A 19159-nucleotide genomic window follows, 5' to 3' on the forward strand; every position below is an offset into this window, starting at 1 on the left:
CATAGTAATGAGTGAGCATAGCTTCAACCACCCTGTGCACTGAGCTGTGCTCAGTCCTACTCAAATCCTCATGAGACCCTAAAGCTAGATAAATTGCTGAGTCCCCCCCCTAATAAATAAGCACCCCACAAATTTCATGGTGGGAACTGGGCTGAAGTGCCCTGTGTTGTACCACTCAAACTCTAGCTGACTAAAATAAGAACCATATGCATGGACTAGGCACTCACAATGACTAGCAAAGGACTTACCTGTATCTGTATAATCCCTTTTCAGAAGTTCGTTGTGCTCAGGGGACTCACTCGTTGCTTTAGTGGAAACCTCCATGCCAGTATTTACTTCACAATCCTCATTAGTCCACTGTTCTCTTGTAAATTTATCATGATCTGGCTGCTTTTTGAAGTCATCATAATCCTTTTTTAACCGAGACCTTCAACAAAACATCACAAGAAAGAACGACTTTGACATGATATTCCTGCTGTATGGTGATGGTAGGACAATAAAGGATCTTACACAGCCTAAATGGTCACTAAGAGAGTTACTTCAAGTCTGGAAAGATAAATATCCACCATTTATTACATAATGGTCTGATGACCCTAATGTCACTGCTACATTTGAGCATACTTTGCTTGGATAAATACTTGGACGGCACATTGATCTATATGTGTAAATTAAGATGTTTATTGATGTTTAAATGTATCGTTCATGTGAGCTGACGGGATTTTCTTCTTGTGCTTCTTCCCTTCTTTGTTTTCTCTCAGTCTCTCTTTTTCTTTTTTCTTTAATGAATTTGCAATAACAAAATCATTGGGGGGGGAAACAAACTGGATAATTCTGGCTAGAGACACAGATCTGGTGACATAATTACCTAGACCCATCACTGTCTAAGGTGGGAAGTACCTTAAAATGTCAGGCTTCTTTTGTCTACTACGAGAGCAATCACAAAACAAGATAACTGGTGCAGAGTCATTACATTTCACATTATTTAAAACAGCTAATTACCTGTTTCTTTGAAAAGCCTTCATTAGTTTTGGTTCCCATGGTAGCAATTCATTGAGCAGTCGCAGCAGAGTACAGTGTAGTTCTTTTACAGCTTGCTTTCGGTGATACCACCTTCCCTGTATACATAAAAATAGGACATTATTGTAGTGTGTTTGGATGTGATAAAGATACACAGTACAATCTTTTCATAGTACAACAATATGTCAACAGACTTTCCTCCAATTTATTTTCACAATGGTAAGACCAGAGGTTTCTGTTTTATTCTTTTAATCTGTTTTATGATGTGACCAGCATTGAGAGGATTTACAAATAAAGACCTAAATTAAAAACGGCTCCCACTGAAAACCACAACAGGAGAAAAGTAACCCATAGGTAAATTACTGTGAAATTTTATGCCCCCCCAAAATAACCTTTCCATTGAGTGGCACTGGACTACTCCCAAAAACATATTTGCAAGTGTAAAACTGCAGGAGCTAGCAGATATGTCCTTTTAAGCAAAAATACATATTTCAAAATGTCATGAATAGAAAGCTGAGGTGAAAACATATTTATTTAGATTGCAAAGAAATCAACTAAGAAATGCCCATTTTTTCCTGAAACTTTAAACAGCCGCTCATTCCTAGGACAAAGTTACCTACAGGTCTGATGATTTAGGCTGTAATTCTATACAAAAGAAGATGAATGGAGTATACGTCTGGGTTGCCATGCGCAGGACTGTGCCATTATTCGGAAAGTACTTCAGATTACAGCGGATTGCAGTTTGATTACAGCTCAAGACTAATTTCAGATGTTGAACTGAAATGTCAACTGACCTGCCGCCACTACTTGTTAGCAATCTTGTCGCTCGGTAGTGAACTGACCCACTGGGCCAAGTAGGCTCCCTTACAAATTTGAACGAAGCAGATATGTTGACATTTAAATGAATTATATGCTCAACATATCTGTGACCTATCTCTGCTGTTTTCCATACCTCTTTCTTAGCAGATTCCCAGTTCTTCGCCTAGTTATGGCAGGCCATTGACACTTGTCAAAAGTTCAAAAGAGGTCGCTTTAATTGCCAATCAGCAGTTACAGGGAGCCCTTTGAATTCCTTTTGGAGTATGCAGTGAAATCTAAGTGAATGGTCTAGAAAATCTGAAGGTGAACATAAGAATATGGAACTTAGGCCTGGGTGATGTATTGATACATTGCCCAGGGCCGGTTTGAGTGCCAGAGTGTGATGGTGCCTTCAATTGGCAGTATATTGGGGGTGGAGTTTGCCTCCACCTGACTCCCTCTGCTGCCAGCACCTGGTGCTCGGAGGGAGGAACAAGCTGCATTGGCCCCGCGAACAGCCAGGGTGAAACTGCCAAGGAAGCTGAGGCAGTTTCACCCTGGTGCCTTGCGGGGCTGATGCAGCTTGTTCCTCCCTCCACTTTTCAACACTGTGATGTATCACTGGTGATATACATTGCGATGCTGAAAAGCTGACTATTATTAATTATTATTATTATCATTACTACTACTATTACTACTATTATTACTATTATTATTTGAATTTATATACCACCCTGTACCCGGAGGTCTCAGGTCACAGAACAAAATCAAAATATAAAACCACAAAATATATAATCAAAATAAAAACAACCCAGCCCCCCCAAAACCCCCACATTTTAAAAGGGCATAGGATGATATCGCCCAGCCCTAATGATAATAGATTTAAAAAGCAGATGGAATATGGAATTTAATACTGCATATGAAGCCTCCGAAAGGAGGGCAAATATTTTGAAGCAAATTTATTAATAAAAACAAATCAACACAGACCTGGTGTGGCAATGGCACATGACAGGACCCTAAGTTTAGGTTTAAATGCTCATGTTGTGTTTAACAGCACAATCTTATATCCATTTGGTTCAACAGATACAGGATTTGAGCCCAAATGAGACTGTCCTGCTTTTAAGTTCTGAATATCAACTTGTTCCTGCAAAAACCTAATGGTGACTTAACTGAACTGAAAGATGTGTGTGTGTGTGTGTTTGTGTGTGTGTGTGTGTGTTTTAAAGCAGTGTTTAGAGAAAAAGTGTTGTGAACTGAGATGTCAGCAATGCAAGGTAAGAAAAACATAGATTGCAGCTTGGATGAAAGATTAGGGATGGAAAACAAATACAATATAGATCTATTGTAGATTAATATTTAACTAGAGTGAGCTTGCCTGCAATTTCTATCATATTGTAAACACAAAGCAGGCAGAAGTTGTACATATGGATTCTAAAGTGCTTAGGAAAAAGACTGCTGGACTTTACACCTGAAATGCTATTCTAGGCACACTTACTTAGAAGCAAGTACCATAAAACTCAATGAAGTCATATTTTTGAGTAAACATGCATATGATTAACCTGTTAATCTACATTCTACCACAAAACAAAAGTACAGAAAGATGTATCAACTACTCTTCAGTAGAGTAAGTTCCACTGTCCAGTTAAATTATTTATTCTTCAAGTTCCATCCCATGCAACTCCATGACACATATACAAATATACATATACAGTACACAGGAACAAGTTAATATCTATGAAACAAGCAGGTTGGGGCAGCAGTTTTGCCACAAATACACACCTTTGCCCCATTCAACAGATCTCTTCCACTTAACAGTAAAGTAGTAGCAGGAACATATCCCTGAACCTGTAACTTCTGAAAAAGTTGCAGGAGCCTGACTGCATGATTTGCAATTCTAAAAGCCATTTACAACCATGTATAGTTGTATACCTTTGGAATCAACCTTTCGACGTCTTATCATTCTAACAATTCTTTCAAAATTCTTGTAATTCAGTTGGATGATATCTCAGTTGGTTATCTCAGTATTCACTGAGCAGAATACAAGTTATATCCACATATCGCTAGAGCCATGGAGCATGACTAAGTTTACTTTCACTCTAATACAATATGAGATGACATATAGGCTCACACATGGTTTTCTCTTAGATTCAGGGTGGGAAACAAAACTGGAACAGTGTGCTAGGCACCATATGAACGTGATACGTCCAGCAAGGTAACAACCTAAATTCAACTGATTAGATAAAGGGCAGCACTTCACAAAACAGCAGTGAGAGTAAAGAAGAGGAACACCTTATTGGTTATATCCAATGAAGTTGTCCTGTTTGTGCAGGAACTTCTATCTGGGGCACCGAGAAAGAGGGAAAGTTCCGTTGTGCAAGCAGAAGTCCTTGCACGAATGGATACAGCCCTTTGTCTACAGCAGTGGTTCTCAATGACCGATGGGTGTGTGTGGGGGGGGGGTGTCCGTGGTACCATTCACACAACAAAAGCTACCATAGAGATATCAATTTTTTTCAAAAGTAGGGAGTTCATGGCTTGGCTTTTGAAAAACAGGGGGTCTGCAATACTTGGCTATTCGGGAACCACTGGTCTACAGAGCTAGCCATAAGCCAACTTTTATTTGACTTAAAAAGCCCGAGAGTATTGCTCAAACACTATTGTTCTTCCTAATAGCTGGTAAGAGGCCACAGTGGAAACTTTTAAAAAGTTTTCCATGATTCACCTGGAGAAGGCACAAATTAAAAACACCTGTAAGTGATAATCCATCCAAACATGTTGCATTTAAAAAAAAGAAAAAAGTAGACATACCGATTTCTTTTTAACATTCTCCACATCTTTGAGTTCATTCTCAATTTTTCTAATTAATTCCCTGAGTTCATCGAGATTAGTGCAAATAAGCTGAAATAAGAGGGGGGGAAAGATAACATAATCAAGCAGGGAGTTTTAAAATATATAATACGTTCAGTAAAATTTGATACATATTTATTCAGAAGTCAATGGGTCTGACCTGCTTCCTGCTTTGCAGGTCTTTTCCCACCTGGCCTGGGAGGGAGCCTTGACTAACTGTAGCTACAAAAGCTGAGGCTGCTAAAGAGATTCTTGGGCTGGGGTATTGCTTACGGGAGCTGTTGCTGTTATTGATATTAATTTTTTATCTTTATTATGATTTATATGGAATTTGTTCAATCTGGCTGTATATTTTTTGATATTTTATTTATTGTTTATGGCTACTTTTGTTATGTGTTGAATTATGTATTTTTTCATGTTATAAGCCACCTTGAGCATGGTTTGAACTAAGAAAATATGGCATACAAATATAATGATGTATGTATTTGGCCCTATGTTAAGGGTGTTCTACCAAATCACATTCCACTATTAAAATGAGCAATGGGGGACAGTCAGTTCTATGGCATCCGAAGTTAGAAAATAGTCAATGGGTTGATTTGAAACTTGCAAGTGTAGGAGACATAGGTTTGAGGATGCCAAATTTGGGAGAATGAGTTTTAACGAGAGACTTTGGCTAGTTCATCTTTCTTCCATAAACTTTGCTGTTGTGGTTTTGGGAGAAATATTTCCCCATCTGTATTGCGTCTTTTGGGAAATGGTTTGTTGTGTTAGGTTAAGGGGAACATCTTGACTTGTAGTTTTTATTAAAAAGGCATTTTGATAGCCAATGTTAATAAACTGAATTTAATAAGTGTGTCCAGCGCATATGCTCAGTATAAACATGCTGTGAGAATGGAATGCAGTGTGGAGTTGAGAGTGAATGAGGGTCTGTTGGAAAATTACAGAATGTGGCTGTGTGAGGGACAGAAAAGGACTTGGGGTGGGAAAGGAGATGAAAGGTAGAGATGAAAGTACTCAAAGGTCAGGCTTTAGCCTTTAATAGTTTGTAACATTCAGGGAGAAAAAACAAGGGAGAGATTCAGGAGCAACTGTGCATGCTTTATCTGCTGAATTTATATTTTTCTGTTGCAACTTTTGAAGACTAGGACTGCCATGTGGCCAAAAGAATCTTAGTTAGGCCTGTTCCTGCACCTTTAACAACCATGCAACCTGCAGAAATAAACCAGGGTGAATTTAGGGCATGGGTACCAACATAGTTAATGTGAACTGGTTGTTGCAGGCAGGAAAACAGCAGTAGCCAGTAAATGTTGGCAACCCCATTAAAGACCTAGGAGCCAGGTTACAAAAAAAAAAGTTGACAACTTTTTCTGTCCCCTCCCACCCTTTTTGACTAAACCTAATAGGATACAAATATCACACTACGGTGATCATTCCATAAAGGCAAGCATTTATATTTGCCAGATAGAATAATCCCCTCTCTTTCCTCTGCAAACTCCCAACCTGCTCCCAACCTGCACAGAGCCAGTTCTGGGGAGTATGGGGGACCTGGTGTGGAAGGAGAGGGGGAAAGCCCTGCTGCACAAGTGGAAGCTCTTGTGCAGGGCTCCACTGATGGGACTCATAATCTAGTGATTTTGTCAACATAGGAGAGGAATTTCCCATAGAACAACAGTGAACTCATTCTCCCAGTGTGGATCCTATGTAGCTAAAACAGCGCCACACACAAGAGGGAATTGTCCAATCTATTGGTTCCAGGAGTTGTTAAAACTGAAAACACTGGCATAATTTTCTTTTTAAAAATCCTAACATTTATAGTGACTGTCAGTATCAATTGGCATTTCCCAAAAAAACAATTGGGAAAATATATTTTTACTTTAGATATTAGTGCTTTTTCATCACAAGTGAATTTATTCCCTTCTAAGTTATTTGTCTATTCATCTATGATCCATAAACAACACATTCCCCACTCCCCCTGAATCCAAAAAGCAGCACTACATGTTGCATTGCCTACTGTTCTGAAGGTCAGGCAACCCTGACTTTTCATGTGTGGCTTTTCATAAAAGCCCTAGTTATTTTGCATGAAACTGCACACAGCCCTTTTGGATTCTAGCTGTTGTAATTTTAGTACAAATCCTAGTATGTTTTACTATCAGTATCAACTAAAATATACATAACTGAATATGTATTAAGTCAGCTTAATTCAGTTCATCTGTCGCAGTAGAGAAAAACAAAATGCTTTTTCTTGGCTTTCTGCCTTCTACTACATGAAGTACAAGAATTAAAACAGTGCAAAAATAATTTAAAAAACAAGTTACAAGTGTTGGTCTGCCATAGTCAAAATAAAAAAATTCCTTCTAGTAGCACCTTAAAGACCAACTACGTTAGTTCTTGGTATGAGCTTTCGTGTGCATGCACACTTCTTCAGATACTTCAGTGTATCTGAAGAAGTGTGCATGCACACGAAAGCTCATACCAAGAACTAACTTAGTTGGTCTTTAAGGTGCTACTAGAAGGAATTTTTTTTATTTTAAAAAAACAAGAACCACTTACCTGAAATTCTGGAACAGCAGGCTTCGTAACAGATTTCCTCTTCTTTGTAACTGCTTTTTTAGATATTGATTTCTTTCCTTAAAGGGAGAGAAAAAGATTGAATTTGTCGATATCAAGATCCATATATCCATATATTCAAATTACATAAAGTCTTGAAAATTAAATGGTAACAAAGACTGTCTAACAACCAACAAACTGTGATAAGTCTCTCTTCAGGAAGGTGCATTTGAGTAGTAATCTTTGCATAAAATTAGACATACAAGAAGTTATTTTAATACTTTTTAGTAATCCTTCTGCTCAAATTCCATATTGTGACTCCTCCTCCCATATGAAAACTATACCTGCCTCTTACAATAGGCTCTCTATATTCATATTCCCAAGAGAACTATATATACATAGGCCTGACTGTTGAGTCTGTCAACTCTGAAAACACGCTTAAAAAACAAAATTTCCAAAAATCTTATACGTACATTACATTTGCACCTTAACAACCTATACTGCTCTCTACCTGCAAAAAGCTTGTCAGCTCACTTGCCAGGAGTCAACGCCTAAAGCTTTCAAAAAGACAAACATCCACAGTCCTCCGCATTTGCACAACTGATAAGAGCAGAAATCCTTCTTAGCCCTAAAGCCAATCACTTACTTTGAGTCATCAATGTGCTTTGCATAGAGCAAATAAGTATTGAAGGAAGTCAATCAGCCATACAGCTGTATAGGGACCACTAAAAACAGAGGATACACCCCCTATCTCACCTATTTAACAAAATACTTTATATTCATGAAAGATCTCCCCTCTGGAGTTGTGTACAACAGGGTAGCAACATAAGAGTTTGGGCTTCATGTTAATGATACCAACAAGCATGCATCTATTGTAAGAGAGTTCAATAATCCCTATGATAGGCAATATCACTCCCATTGTTACCTATTTATTGTTCCACCTGACAAAAGATAGGTGTACAGAATTGTCTCTCTCTTGGGACAACTCCAGAGAGAAGGGATGCTAACTTCAACTCCCCAGGGATCATAGAAAAATAGAAGAATTACTGAAAGAAGAATTTTGTAAATAGCAGTGACTAGCCAAATGGTTCCAGGAAAACAAAGGAGCAGAGTGTAAGGGCAACAATCATAACCTGTTTTTATCAATAGCACTTGATTTTTCAGAGATCTATTGTCTCTTAATATTTGGGAACGATTTAGCATCATGGCTAATCAACGTAAGATACGTCTAACATCTACTCATTTGTCTAATTATTTTTCAAAGCCATGTAAGTTAGCAACCATCACCCCATTATATGGTAATGCATACCTTAATTGTGATTATGCATTGTATGAAAAAAACAGTATAGTATTTCTGTTTTCAACCTACTGCCAATTGCACTGGGTGGATGATCCTGAAGTTTTGGTGTTTGTGGGGGTGGGGAGAACACACTTTCTAAACATTATTTATATTTTTAAACAACCTTTTATTACAATGTCTGCATATGAAAATTGTTGCAAATTATTTCTGCTGCTCTGTCCCTTCTCCTCTCCCCTTCTCTCTCTCACACACTAAAAGGCTCTTTTTAAAACCTTATTCATTGCTCCTTCTCCCACTGTCCACACCCAAATTAATTGCTCATTATCCAGGGTGGATAATGAATGGTGACTTTTCCTGCTCCTCCCACACCCACACACATTGTGGATCTTGCCTGAATAACAGAACCTGAAAACTTTCCACAATTTTGTGACATTTTGTTTGGTCTTAATAAAGGTTACTTTGTAACTGGATTGTGGCTCCCATAGTCCCCCATTTTTTTCAATTCAAAGCCACAGGGTGGGGCGGCAAACTGGATCAATGAAAGACACATAACTCCTTCTCACTCCCCAACCCAATTCAATTTACCAATGTAAACTGTGCTAGTATTTGCCCTATGAGGAAAACTATATTGATACCTATGTAGCTTCATGCTAAAGAACTCCCCAATGACTGACTGCCAGTTGAAGCACCTGTAATATTTCCTTTGTAATCTGGAATTTTCATTCCATCTTCTGTGAGCAGTCAGGTATTTTTTACCACAGGCTACTAAAACAGGGCTGGAAAAAGCAATGTAAATTCCTAAGTATCAGAATCGTTTTTTTAAACGAGCCCAAATCAAATGTTTTAAGTACAAAGACACTTAAAATTTTTCCGCAGCTGTGCATGCAAAGGACCGAAATAAAGGTATTTGCTCAAATCACCTTACCCGATTTGTGCTTCTTGTGTTTGGCTTTCTTCTTCATCATGAGCAACTTATTCTGGATCTCAGGTTTATACGATTTCAATGAGTGGAGGTGAATCTCACGCTTTCTCTGAAGGCTTTCATTCAAAATATCTTTCAATTTCTTTTTCTTCTTTTTCTTTTTTTTTGCTCGCACTTTAGTAAACTGTAGTGTTTTGTTTTCTACAGAATTCTCTGATGTAGCTTCTTTTGCAACTTTGTGGCAATTCATGTCTGGATTGTCGCTGTGATTCCCATTCACATGCATCTGGCAAGTTTTAAGAGTGTTCTCCTTTAACGGGGTAGTCTCGGTTTTCACTACAGAAGATTCACCACATTTCTCCCCATTTTCCACAACCCTGATTTCTCCCGGGCTGAGGGGCTCCCCAAAGTTAACAACATCTCCTGGAACAATGGCTTTATCTCGATTTTCTTTATAGCAATCTATTGTAAAGTCACAGTCCCTACGAATTTTCTCTTCACAGTTGGAATTTGTGTCATTTTCTGGGGCCACATCCAAACAGTCCAAGTGCATCTTTGCTAAGCCGATATTGTTTCCAGATTCTGCCCTTGTGCAAGGCAGCTCTTCTTTAGCGCTAAGTCTAATTTCGCCGTTGCTTTTGGAGACATATTCACATTTCACTTTCTCCAGTTTAATCCGCGGTACTCTTCTCACCTTAATGGGAGGAGCTGGAAACTCTGGGGCATGAAAAGGTTTCTGCTTGTAAATCCGTACATCTGCACCACAGAACTGTGGGAAGTGAACATAGGCATGCTCTAAGTAATCATAGCCCAGTATCACCTCCCTGCACTCGTGGATAGGCTGTCCGAGTACTGCATCTTGCACATCTTTCTGGGTCTCGTACACAAAGTCACAGAGGCCTTTCAGCAGCCATACTTTTTGACAAAACAGGAGCTCATGAAATGGTTTTTCCTCCAAAGGATTAATTTCCCCAAGGACTTTAAAAAACTGAGGACAAAGACCAAGTTTCTCTGCGCAGCTGTCAGGATTGTCCGTTTGCCCCACAGCTGTATACCACTGCTGTACTTTCTGCTTAAGTGCTGCTTCCCAAGTCCTGTAAGGAAGAGTCGGCCTTCGATGCAAGGTAGATCTCCGATGAGGAGGACTTAACAAAGAAGTCATTATTTTAGACAAAAAAGCGCTACACTGAGGCATCAGAAGGCAGCGTTCTAGCTCATAAAAGACTATTTCAGGCAAATTTAAAATATGCTGTGCTAAACAAAGGAAATGACCAATAGCTGGGATTTCCCACATGTTTTCCATCCGAGTAGGTGATGCTTGGGACAGAAGAGACTTCTCCCATTCTTCAATTTCTTTTTGGCTAGCTTCTTCTGCCTCTTTTCTTTCTTGCTCTCGAAGCCTAAGAAAGGAAAACAAGTCAGGTTTAGTATTAAAGGCAGCAAGAAAAAAAATAAAAATAAAATGTCTATCTAAAAGCAATAAAGAAAGCATACTTGGAGAAATAAAGATTTTTACTGACTTTGGGTAACACCACAGAGCTGAAATATATAAATCCAGATGCTACTGAAATGGTAGAGACTGGCACTTATGTGGCCCTGTTGCTACTGGTCATGGTAGCTATTCATCAATTAACATGTTTAAAATCCTAATCAGATTCAACTGTTTTGATATTCTATTCTCCATTTCATATATTTGTTATATAAGTTCTACATGTCATACATAGTTCTACAGAAAATGGAAATGCAGCAGAAGACTTTTCCCCTTTCAGTTCTTCCACATGCACACCATTAACCAATAAGAAAGAAGAAGTGGAACCTACAACAAAATGTTGTGGTGTATTCCTCCTCCTAACAGTAGTGCTGATGTTCAGGGTTTCAGTCAATCTTTCCCTTCAAGAACACCATTCAGCCTCACCTCTTCCTGTATTTTCTGTTTTACAATTGACACAGTACTCCATGGCTATTAAGCATGCTCAATTCTTGTTGGGATATTTGGATGTGTCTATGGCTCACCTCTCCTAAAGGGTATGGGAGAATGTGATGCTAACATCCAATACCAAGATGAAGGTCTACCAGGCTTGCGTGTTGAGCATGCTGTTTTATGGAAGAGAGTCATGGGCAACTTACAACCACCAGGAACGATGCCTCAAAGCCTTCTACATGCACTGCATCAGGAAGATTTTGGGCATCACATGGCAGAGCAGAGTCTCAAACAAGTATGTGCTCTCCCAAGCCCACAATCCCTGCATGCTTTCATTCCTGTCTCAAGCGACGTCTACACTGGCTTGGTCATATCCACAGAATAGAAGATAGCAGGATTCCCAAAGATGTACTCTATGGGGAGCTGCCTTCAGGCACCAGGCACGTTGGCAGACCAGCTCTGCATTACAAAGATGTCTGCAAACATGACATGAAGGCTGGCAAATCAACTCCACTGTGTGGGAATCGCTTGCAGATGACTGCAGTGTCTGGAGACCGGCAACCAGGTTGTGCATCCATAGCAGTGACCAGACGAGTAATGACGGCTGGAAGGAGCACACAGAGAAGAAATACCATGCTGCATCTACAGCAGCACAGCCAGACATCTTTATCTGCCCCACTTGCAACAAAACATGTCTCTCCTGTATTGGTCTCTACAGCTGTAGAATTGGCTTCACCCCCAAAGGCAAACTCCTCTATTGTCTCCTGAGACATATGGATGCCAACAACTGTGCCCCGGGTTCTTTTTTTAAAGAGCTTTTTTGTACTTCTGCTAACATCAGAGCTCCTCTGATCAGGCAGATTATTCCTCAGTGCCCCTGCCATAGTTACAAGTTTGGCAGTGCTCACCATCACAGTTTGCCATTAGAGAGAATTATGCCAAAAAGTTTATAGAGCACGATGTTATAGAAAATGGCTATTTCTCTTCAAATCTATACTGCATTTAACTCTGCCTCATCAGCCTAGGAGAAGGAAAGGAAATGGGGGCTATAACTTGCGCACAGCGCACTTGCTAAATTCTGATTGGCAGTCTACTTCCACAGGAAGTGAAGTGCTGTGCCTGGCTGCCATAGTGGTGCTGAATGGATTGCCAGGTCTGAAACCTGGACTTGCCAGAACCGCCATTTCAATCCGCCACTGGCCACAACATGCACACAATGGGGTGGAGCCAACATAATTCACATGATGGTGCAGATGAGTTCAGGCTCAAAAGCCCAGAGCACTGCTGAGCATCACCTTCAGGCCACTGTCCCCATGTTTATGCCCCCTGAGCAGGCATGCAGTCTGTTCGCAACAGCAGCCACTTATTAGGATCATTAAGCAGCAGCCCAGGGCAGAGACTGGCAGTAGCCTGGCAAGAGTGGGCCTTTCTGGGCTCTAGCACTTGTCCAATTATCTTGTGTGCTGCAACCAAGCCTTTATAACAGTCATTCATGTTCAGCTGTCTATAATTTGGACAATTACCAGTGTGAAATTGGGGGAGTTTTAGCGAAGGGGTCATTATAGATCAGTGATAGAGCATGTCCTTTGCAAACAAAAGGTATTCGGTTCAATCCCTGGCCCCTCTAGGTGAAAGTATTGGGGTAAGAGTGAGGGAAAGACCTCTGGCTGAGACCCTGGAGAGCTGCTGCCACTCAGGGTAGATAATACTGGGCTAGACCGACAATAAGTCTGGCCTGGCATAAAGCAGCTGTCTATGATCCTAAATTATACTCCACAATATCTACAGGCAGGAGCCATGGGGCCATTAGCCTGCAGGTAGAGACAAAGAGAGAAAAGTGCTTATACGGCAAGTCAATTCTTGCTGTTCAATAAAGAAATATTAATTGTTAGAACACACAGCATTGTTAATTGCCTCGCGTGCTCAGGAGCAACTCCCACTCAAGTTGATACGACTTGCTTCCAAGTAAGAGTGTGCATTACTGTTCCTACACACACACACCATGCTATAAACTAGAAAGACATGCTTGTAGCTAATGATGCTTTGCGCAATTGGAAAGCACTTCCACTAATCCAAGGTGTTCTCTCCCCACCTCTCTCTTCCTGCTACAACCACTGGTGTCACACTGCATGCCATTCCAAAGGGGCCCTTGACTATCAGGAGCAGCTTTTCAGCAGGCTGCAATGAGGAAAAGAATAGGAAAGCCGTGCTTTGCAACCAGAGTTACGTTTTGCCAATTTCAGCTTGATTTTTTTTAAAAAAAGTTTTTTATTTCATTTTATGATGTACAATTGAATCTTGATTAAAGATAGAATTTCATGACGACTTGGATTTCAGTATCTTACTTTGCTCTCATTTAGAAAAATATCCAGATCAATAAGCTAGGCTGAATACAGCATTCTTAAGAGTCTCCAACTACAAATAATAGAAAGTAATAGTGCTTTAACTCTGACTTGGTCACATCTTAAACTCAAAATACATCCTTTTTATGATTATAAAACTTTAATGTTCATTCGCTTTCCCCATAACTGTATTCACTTATATATTTCAAATTTGTTTTTAATTTCATTTGTAACCAGATATTACACTATAAACATTTACTATTTTCAGTAAATGGAACATAAACATTTCCTCCTTCGGGGCACTATCTAAATAGCTGGTTGAGTATGTTATAGGAAAATTAAGCTGCTTTCACAGCTGTGAAACATGTTAAAGCAAACAAATAAAAACAGCTTTAATAGATCGGATTCCAAGCTAGTGTCTAATCAGTTTCTTAATATGACCGACTGGCATTATTTGTATTGTGAAACCAGGCATGTTGACAAAGGATCCTAAGGGCTGGTGCAAGTATAATTTGACCTAAATGCTAACCATGGGTTTGGTCTCCTTCTTGTTCTTATTTTTCTTCTACAGCCAGAAAATATAGGAAAATTTCATCCTGGCTTAGAACTGCATCACAGCTTCTACAGAAAAATTCCTGAGATGATAGATAGATAGATATATGTAATATAACAAACAGCTATTGTACCAGTCTAATTCATCACTTTCAATGCTGTAATTAACTTCTTCAAATGACTATCTCTAGGAAGCATACATGTATCTCTTTCAAAGCTCTTTTGATGTGCTGGAATTAATATGCAAAATTCTCACTGGCTTCTCTATTTGTTAAGATTTAAATAAGCGGATCACATGCTATTGTCATTTTTTCAAAGGGTTACAGGTATTTCAAGGAAATACAACTTTGAATTTGTTTAAACAGTGTTTGAACCAAATTAACAGCACAATTCTATACATGCCTACTCAGAAGTCAGTTCCACTGAGGTCAATGGTAAGTGGATGCTTCCAGGTATAACAAACTGGAGCTTGTTTTTATGTCGGACAATGGCCTAGTTCTGATTATCATTATAAACCAAGATATGAGCAAGCCTTGTGGGCACAAATGCAGCCTCTCGTCTTCCTCTTTTGCAGGGGCAGTAAACAAACTAGAACTCTTTAATTAACGATACTCTGTTAAGGTCAAGCAGGGAAACTAAGTCAGGACATGAAGCCATACTATGAAGTATGCTTAATATTCTTGCCTGCTCCAAGGCTGGTAACCACAGTTTCCCAGTTTGTACAAAACTTGAAACTATTCTTACTGAAAACTTCCTGGCTTATTCACTCACATGAAGAAGCCACATGCACAACCAAAAGGCTTGCTAAGATCTAAATGTGGCTAATGACAAACTGTGGTTCGTTTAATCTATGTTTTAGTGAAAGGTGTCAAGAGCAAATAGTTTTAAAATGATGAAACTGAAGTTTAAATGCTTCCAATCTCATACCTTATATGCCAGGAGGGAAAGGGAGCCCAAACCTGAAATTCAAACAGACTCATTCCCATAATGCTAGAACATTAAACTATGATTAACTATGTATACTTACTAAGTGCAAGTGAAGCATGTAAAATCAGAACATGGAAAACTTTCCATGTTAGAAAACGCTACAAAAAAAGCCCAATCATGCCCAAATAAATCACAGCGTGAAGGGCAAAAAGCAATTTTGAAATACTTTTTATTTATTTTTTTAAAAAGATTGATACTCTGTTGCTAAACAAATTTACTTAGAATAGGTCATATACATGTCTGCATTGCCTCCCCACCCCGACTGCGGCTCTTTGTGTTGCGTCAGAGGTTTCTGCGAAATGTTTTGTGAGCAACTTGTCAGGTAACATGGAAATTTAGAGTGGTAAAGTTTGTGTGTGTTTCAAGAGTCCTTTGGACCTCAGCCTACTTTTCATCCTAATTTGGCATCACATGACCCATTCACACACTGCTATACAAGAGTTTGCTCTTTCATGCCTGAAGAGTGAATTCCAAATGTCTTTTGAAAGTTGATGTTCCACTTCTGTGTGCCCCCAGTGAATCCTTTCACACATAGAGCCTTCTGTGCCAGCAGCCAAAGGATGGTCATGTGAACTGTCCACAGTTGAACATGCAGCAAGAAACAGAAAGACTAATACTAAGGTATTACTGCAAACATCAGAACTACACCGACAATGCGCCCAACTGAATGCAGTGACGATATTTCCCTTCAACAAGTCACTAAAAGAACCAAATTAACTTACAAATATATATATATATAAAAGCCATTTACAGCAAAAATTGAATCCATCTTGTAACCCTCTAAAATACTGCAAGAACATCACTGCCAAACATATACCCACCCATCAGCAAGAAGAGAAAGTTTAGGCCTCTTGGCATGCGACTGATGTGCCTGAATTCTTACCAGTATAATACAGATAAGGGGACTTATTAATAGCACAGAAACTAAAATGCAAGGTAGAACAATGCTGATGCATATAGACTTTTCTCAAGTTTGAATCTTAATTTCACATACCAATATTTATGGGATGTTTAAACAAAATATTAAGTCTTTTAGCAGTTCAAATGGTTAGTTGACACATGGTCACTTGTTCCCCCACGACATGCTAAAGATTAGACACCTTTAATCTTTAATAAAACAAAACAGAAGTCTAACAAGCCACCCCTTAGAAATTATTTGTTGCTCTTCCACATAGCACTAAAGACAACATAGCACACTTTCCCAGGTACTCCTTTTGGCATACCATACTCAACTTTACTGTAAAATAATTATTGCTGAGATGTTAAAATACATTTTTATGTGTGGGGAGGGAATGAGTGTTTGAGAACTAAAGCAATGTGCAAATGCATTTGACAAGTTCTGTCCTGACACGATAATGCCTTGTGAAATGTGCCTCCCTTGTAAAACCTGAATTCTCCATATATGGCTGCAATTCCAGCCAAGAATCACATGCCTCAAAAATTGCAGTAGGGATCCACCTGCTTCAGTGCAACAACAGTGCAATCACCACCACATTTACAATTCTTACTACAAACATAGGTAAGTCCACACAATGAATAATTGCTTGTACCACATCCAAGCACCCAAAGCATGCATCACCACCAAACTGTCAAGATCAATAATCTAAGCAAAGCAGAATATTTAATTTAATCTCAGTATTTGACCAGTTGGGTTTCAGCAAAAATATCAATCTGTATATATTGGGGGGGGGTGATTTGTGTTGACAGAATTAATGTCTGCATTATGTACTTTTCTCTCTGTGTGTGTCTTTGTACTATTCCATGACGAACAATAAAAATCAAGACATAGTTTTGTTAAAAAATCTAACACCATTTAGTTTCAAGCTAATGCACATACACAGCTTTCTGGATGTTGAGGTGGAGTTACCATGACTTGGAGAAAATGTGTCAGAAGTGTCTTTTTTAGTCAGGTGTGTAGTTCTGGGATACAGTGTTGTCAGACTGCCATGCTCCACACCTGATGCATGATTCAGTGACAACACAGAAAACTGGTGTTACAGCCAGGCCACTATCACATTTACCTTGCTAAAAACCTTTCTCCTGCTTCCCCTTCTGCATGCCAATCATGTGGCAGGATGTTTTAGTATTATTATATACAAATTCAAATGAAATTTGTATTTAAAAAAAACGATTTCTGAGAAAGGAGTAAACATTTGCCATTAAGTCACAGCATTTTCCAACTATGAAGAATTAGAACAAATGAGAACTGTAGCAGGGCAGTGAAGCCCATCTTCTGAAAGAAGTGGAAGTAGGAGAAGAGGCCTTCATAATAATTGACGTTATTTAATTGCGGAAGCAAAGCAAGACAGTCTGTCTAACCAGTAACTTCGCATATGTTTCAGTCTCTCTTTCCTTCTCCACCTTCCCAAAATATATACAATTTCCCCCACATACCAATATTATCCATGGATATCAATTCACCATATTAAGAAAAGCAAATTACCGTATTTTTCGCCCCATAGGACGCACTTTTTCCCCTCCAAAAATGAAGGGGAAATGTGTGTGCGTCCTATGGGGCGAATGCAGGCTTTCGCTGAAGCCTGGAGAGCGAGAGGCATCGGTGCGCACCGACCACTCTCGCTCTCCAGGCTTCAGGAAGCTATCCGCAAGCCTTGCAAGCCCGGTGGGAGTTCCCACGGGCTCACAAGGCTTGCGGGCAGCAGCCTGCAGCCCCCACGAGTGTCCGCAAGCCTTGCGCGCCCGGCTGGAGGTCCCGTGGAGCGCGCAAGGCTTGGGGCGGCAGCCTGTCGCCCAAAGCACGGGGAGCCCTCCGGAGGGCTCCCCGTGCTTTGGGCGAGTGTCTGCAAGCCTCGCACGCCCGGCAGGAGGTCCCGCCAGGTGCGGGAGGCTTGGGGCGGCAGCCTGTCGCTCGAAGCACGGGGAGCCCTCCGGAGGGTGCCCCGTGCTTTGGGCAGGTGAGCGCAAGGCTTGGGGCGGCAGCCAGGGCGGAGGGGGGGAAATAATTTTTTTAAATTCATTTCCCCCCAAAAAAACAAGGTGCGTCCTATGGGCCGGTGCGCCCTATAGGACGAAAAATACGGTAAGTATTGTTTGATTGTGTTCTGATACCTGGATAAATAATGATAAAATTCTAATGAAACTGAGAAGGTAAATACTCTCCCTGCAATATAAGTGCTTTGCTATAAAATATAGTTTTAATAGACACAAAATGACAAATACATTACAAAACAACAGAAATGTGATAATGAAATGCAAGGTAACATATGAAGGAGAAGACATAGAATAAAGAACAGAACCATGTGATTCTTCTTATTCTGGACTGTCAATATACTTAATTCACAGGACACATTTTCAAATGCTTGACTGCCTAAATGTGATGTTCAGTTACATAGAACTCCTAGGCTAAGAAGTCAATTTCGAGGCAGAAATGATGGGGAAGTGAGTGGTATGTTTGATCTCCCAAAGTAGCAAAATTGGGGAGGGGGGGTTGAGGTTGGGGAGGAAAGAACAGCTAAAAACAATCCACTTTTGCCTTTTACCTCTTTTCTTCTTTTGCTCTCAGTTGCTCTTCCTGTCTCAGAACCTGAACCATTACGGATTCAAACACGCCTGTGGTCAAGCCTGCTAAACTGCGTGGTGTTGAACGCCGCCTTGTTGAAGTACAAGCTGTTCCCTTCTCATCTTCCAGCCCACAGAACCCTTTAGATGTTACTCCTATTGCTGTCTTCTCTCTCAAATGCCTTGAAAGAAAAATCAAATCAATGCACAAGAATATTTTTCCTGACCACCAGTAATCCAGCAGCTACACTTTTAAAACTTATAGAAAAGGGCCAAGTAAAATAAATACTCTTCAAGTAGTATGGCTGCACGTTTTCTTCATGGTAGAAGATGCTTGTTACTTAAAAAGAAGAAGAAGAATCTGGATTTAGTGCCATCATTTGGAATTTGAAAGTAGATTCTCTCTT

The 19159-nt window shown here is 39.8% G+C and overlaps 1 protein-coding gene and 1 long non-coding RNA gene across 3 annotated transcripts in view; both read right to left on the minus strand.

The window, feature by feature from the left end:
* The window catches only part of BRD10 (bromodomain containing 10), a 37632-nt gene that overhangs the window by 5979 nt on the left and 12494 nt on the right, over positions 1-19159 (minus strand). The window contains exons 2-7 of one of the 2 annotated variants that reach the window (XM_081175947.1): positions 18734-18934; positions 9435-10831; positions 7213-7289; positions 4624-4713; positions 1000-1115; positions 249-427 (exon numbers count right to left, since the gene is read on the minus strand). In XM_081175947.1, the coding sequence (XP_081032073.1) occupies positions 249-427; positions 1000-1115; positions 4624-4713; positions 7213-7289; positions 9435-10831; positions 18734-18934 (2060 nt within the window). The remainder of the gene's footprint in view (positions 1-248; positions 428-999; positions 1116-4623; positions 4714-7212; positions 7290-9434; positions 10832-18733; positions 18935-19159) is intronic. The other variant, XM_081175948.1, reaches the window with a different exon arrangement.
* LOC308576541 lies at positions 15386-15729 on the minus strand. Its single transcript, XR_014003280.1, has 2 exons — positions 15622-15729; positions 15386-15473 (listed from the first exon to the last, which is right to left on the minus strand). It is a non-coding gene; the product is annotated as an uncharacterized lncRNA (long non-coding RNA).

This window comes from Podarcis bocagei (genome assembly GCF_964188305.1).
Source record: "Podarcis bocagei genome assembly, chromosome: 17".
Lineage (NCBI taxonomy): Eukaryota > Metazoa > Chordata > Lepidosauria > Squamata > Lacertidae > Podarcis > Podarcis bocagei.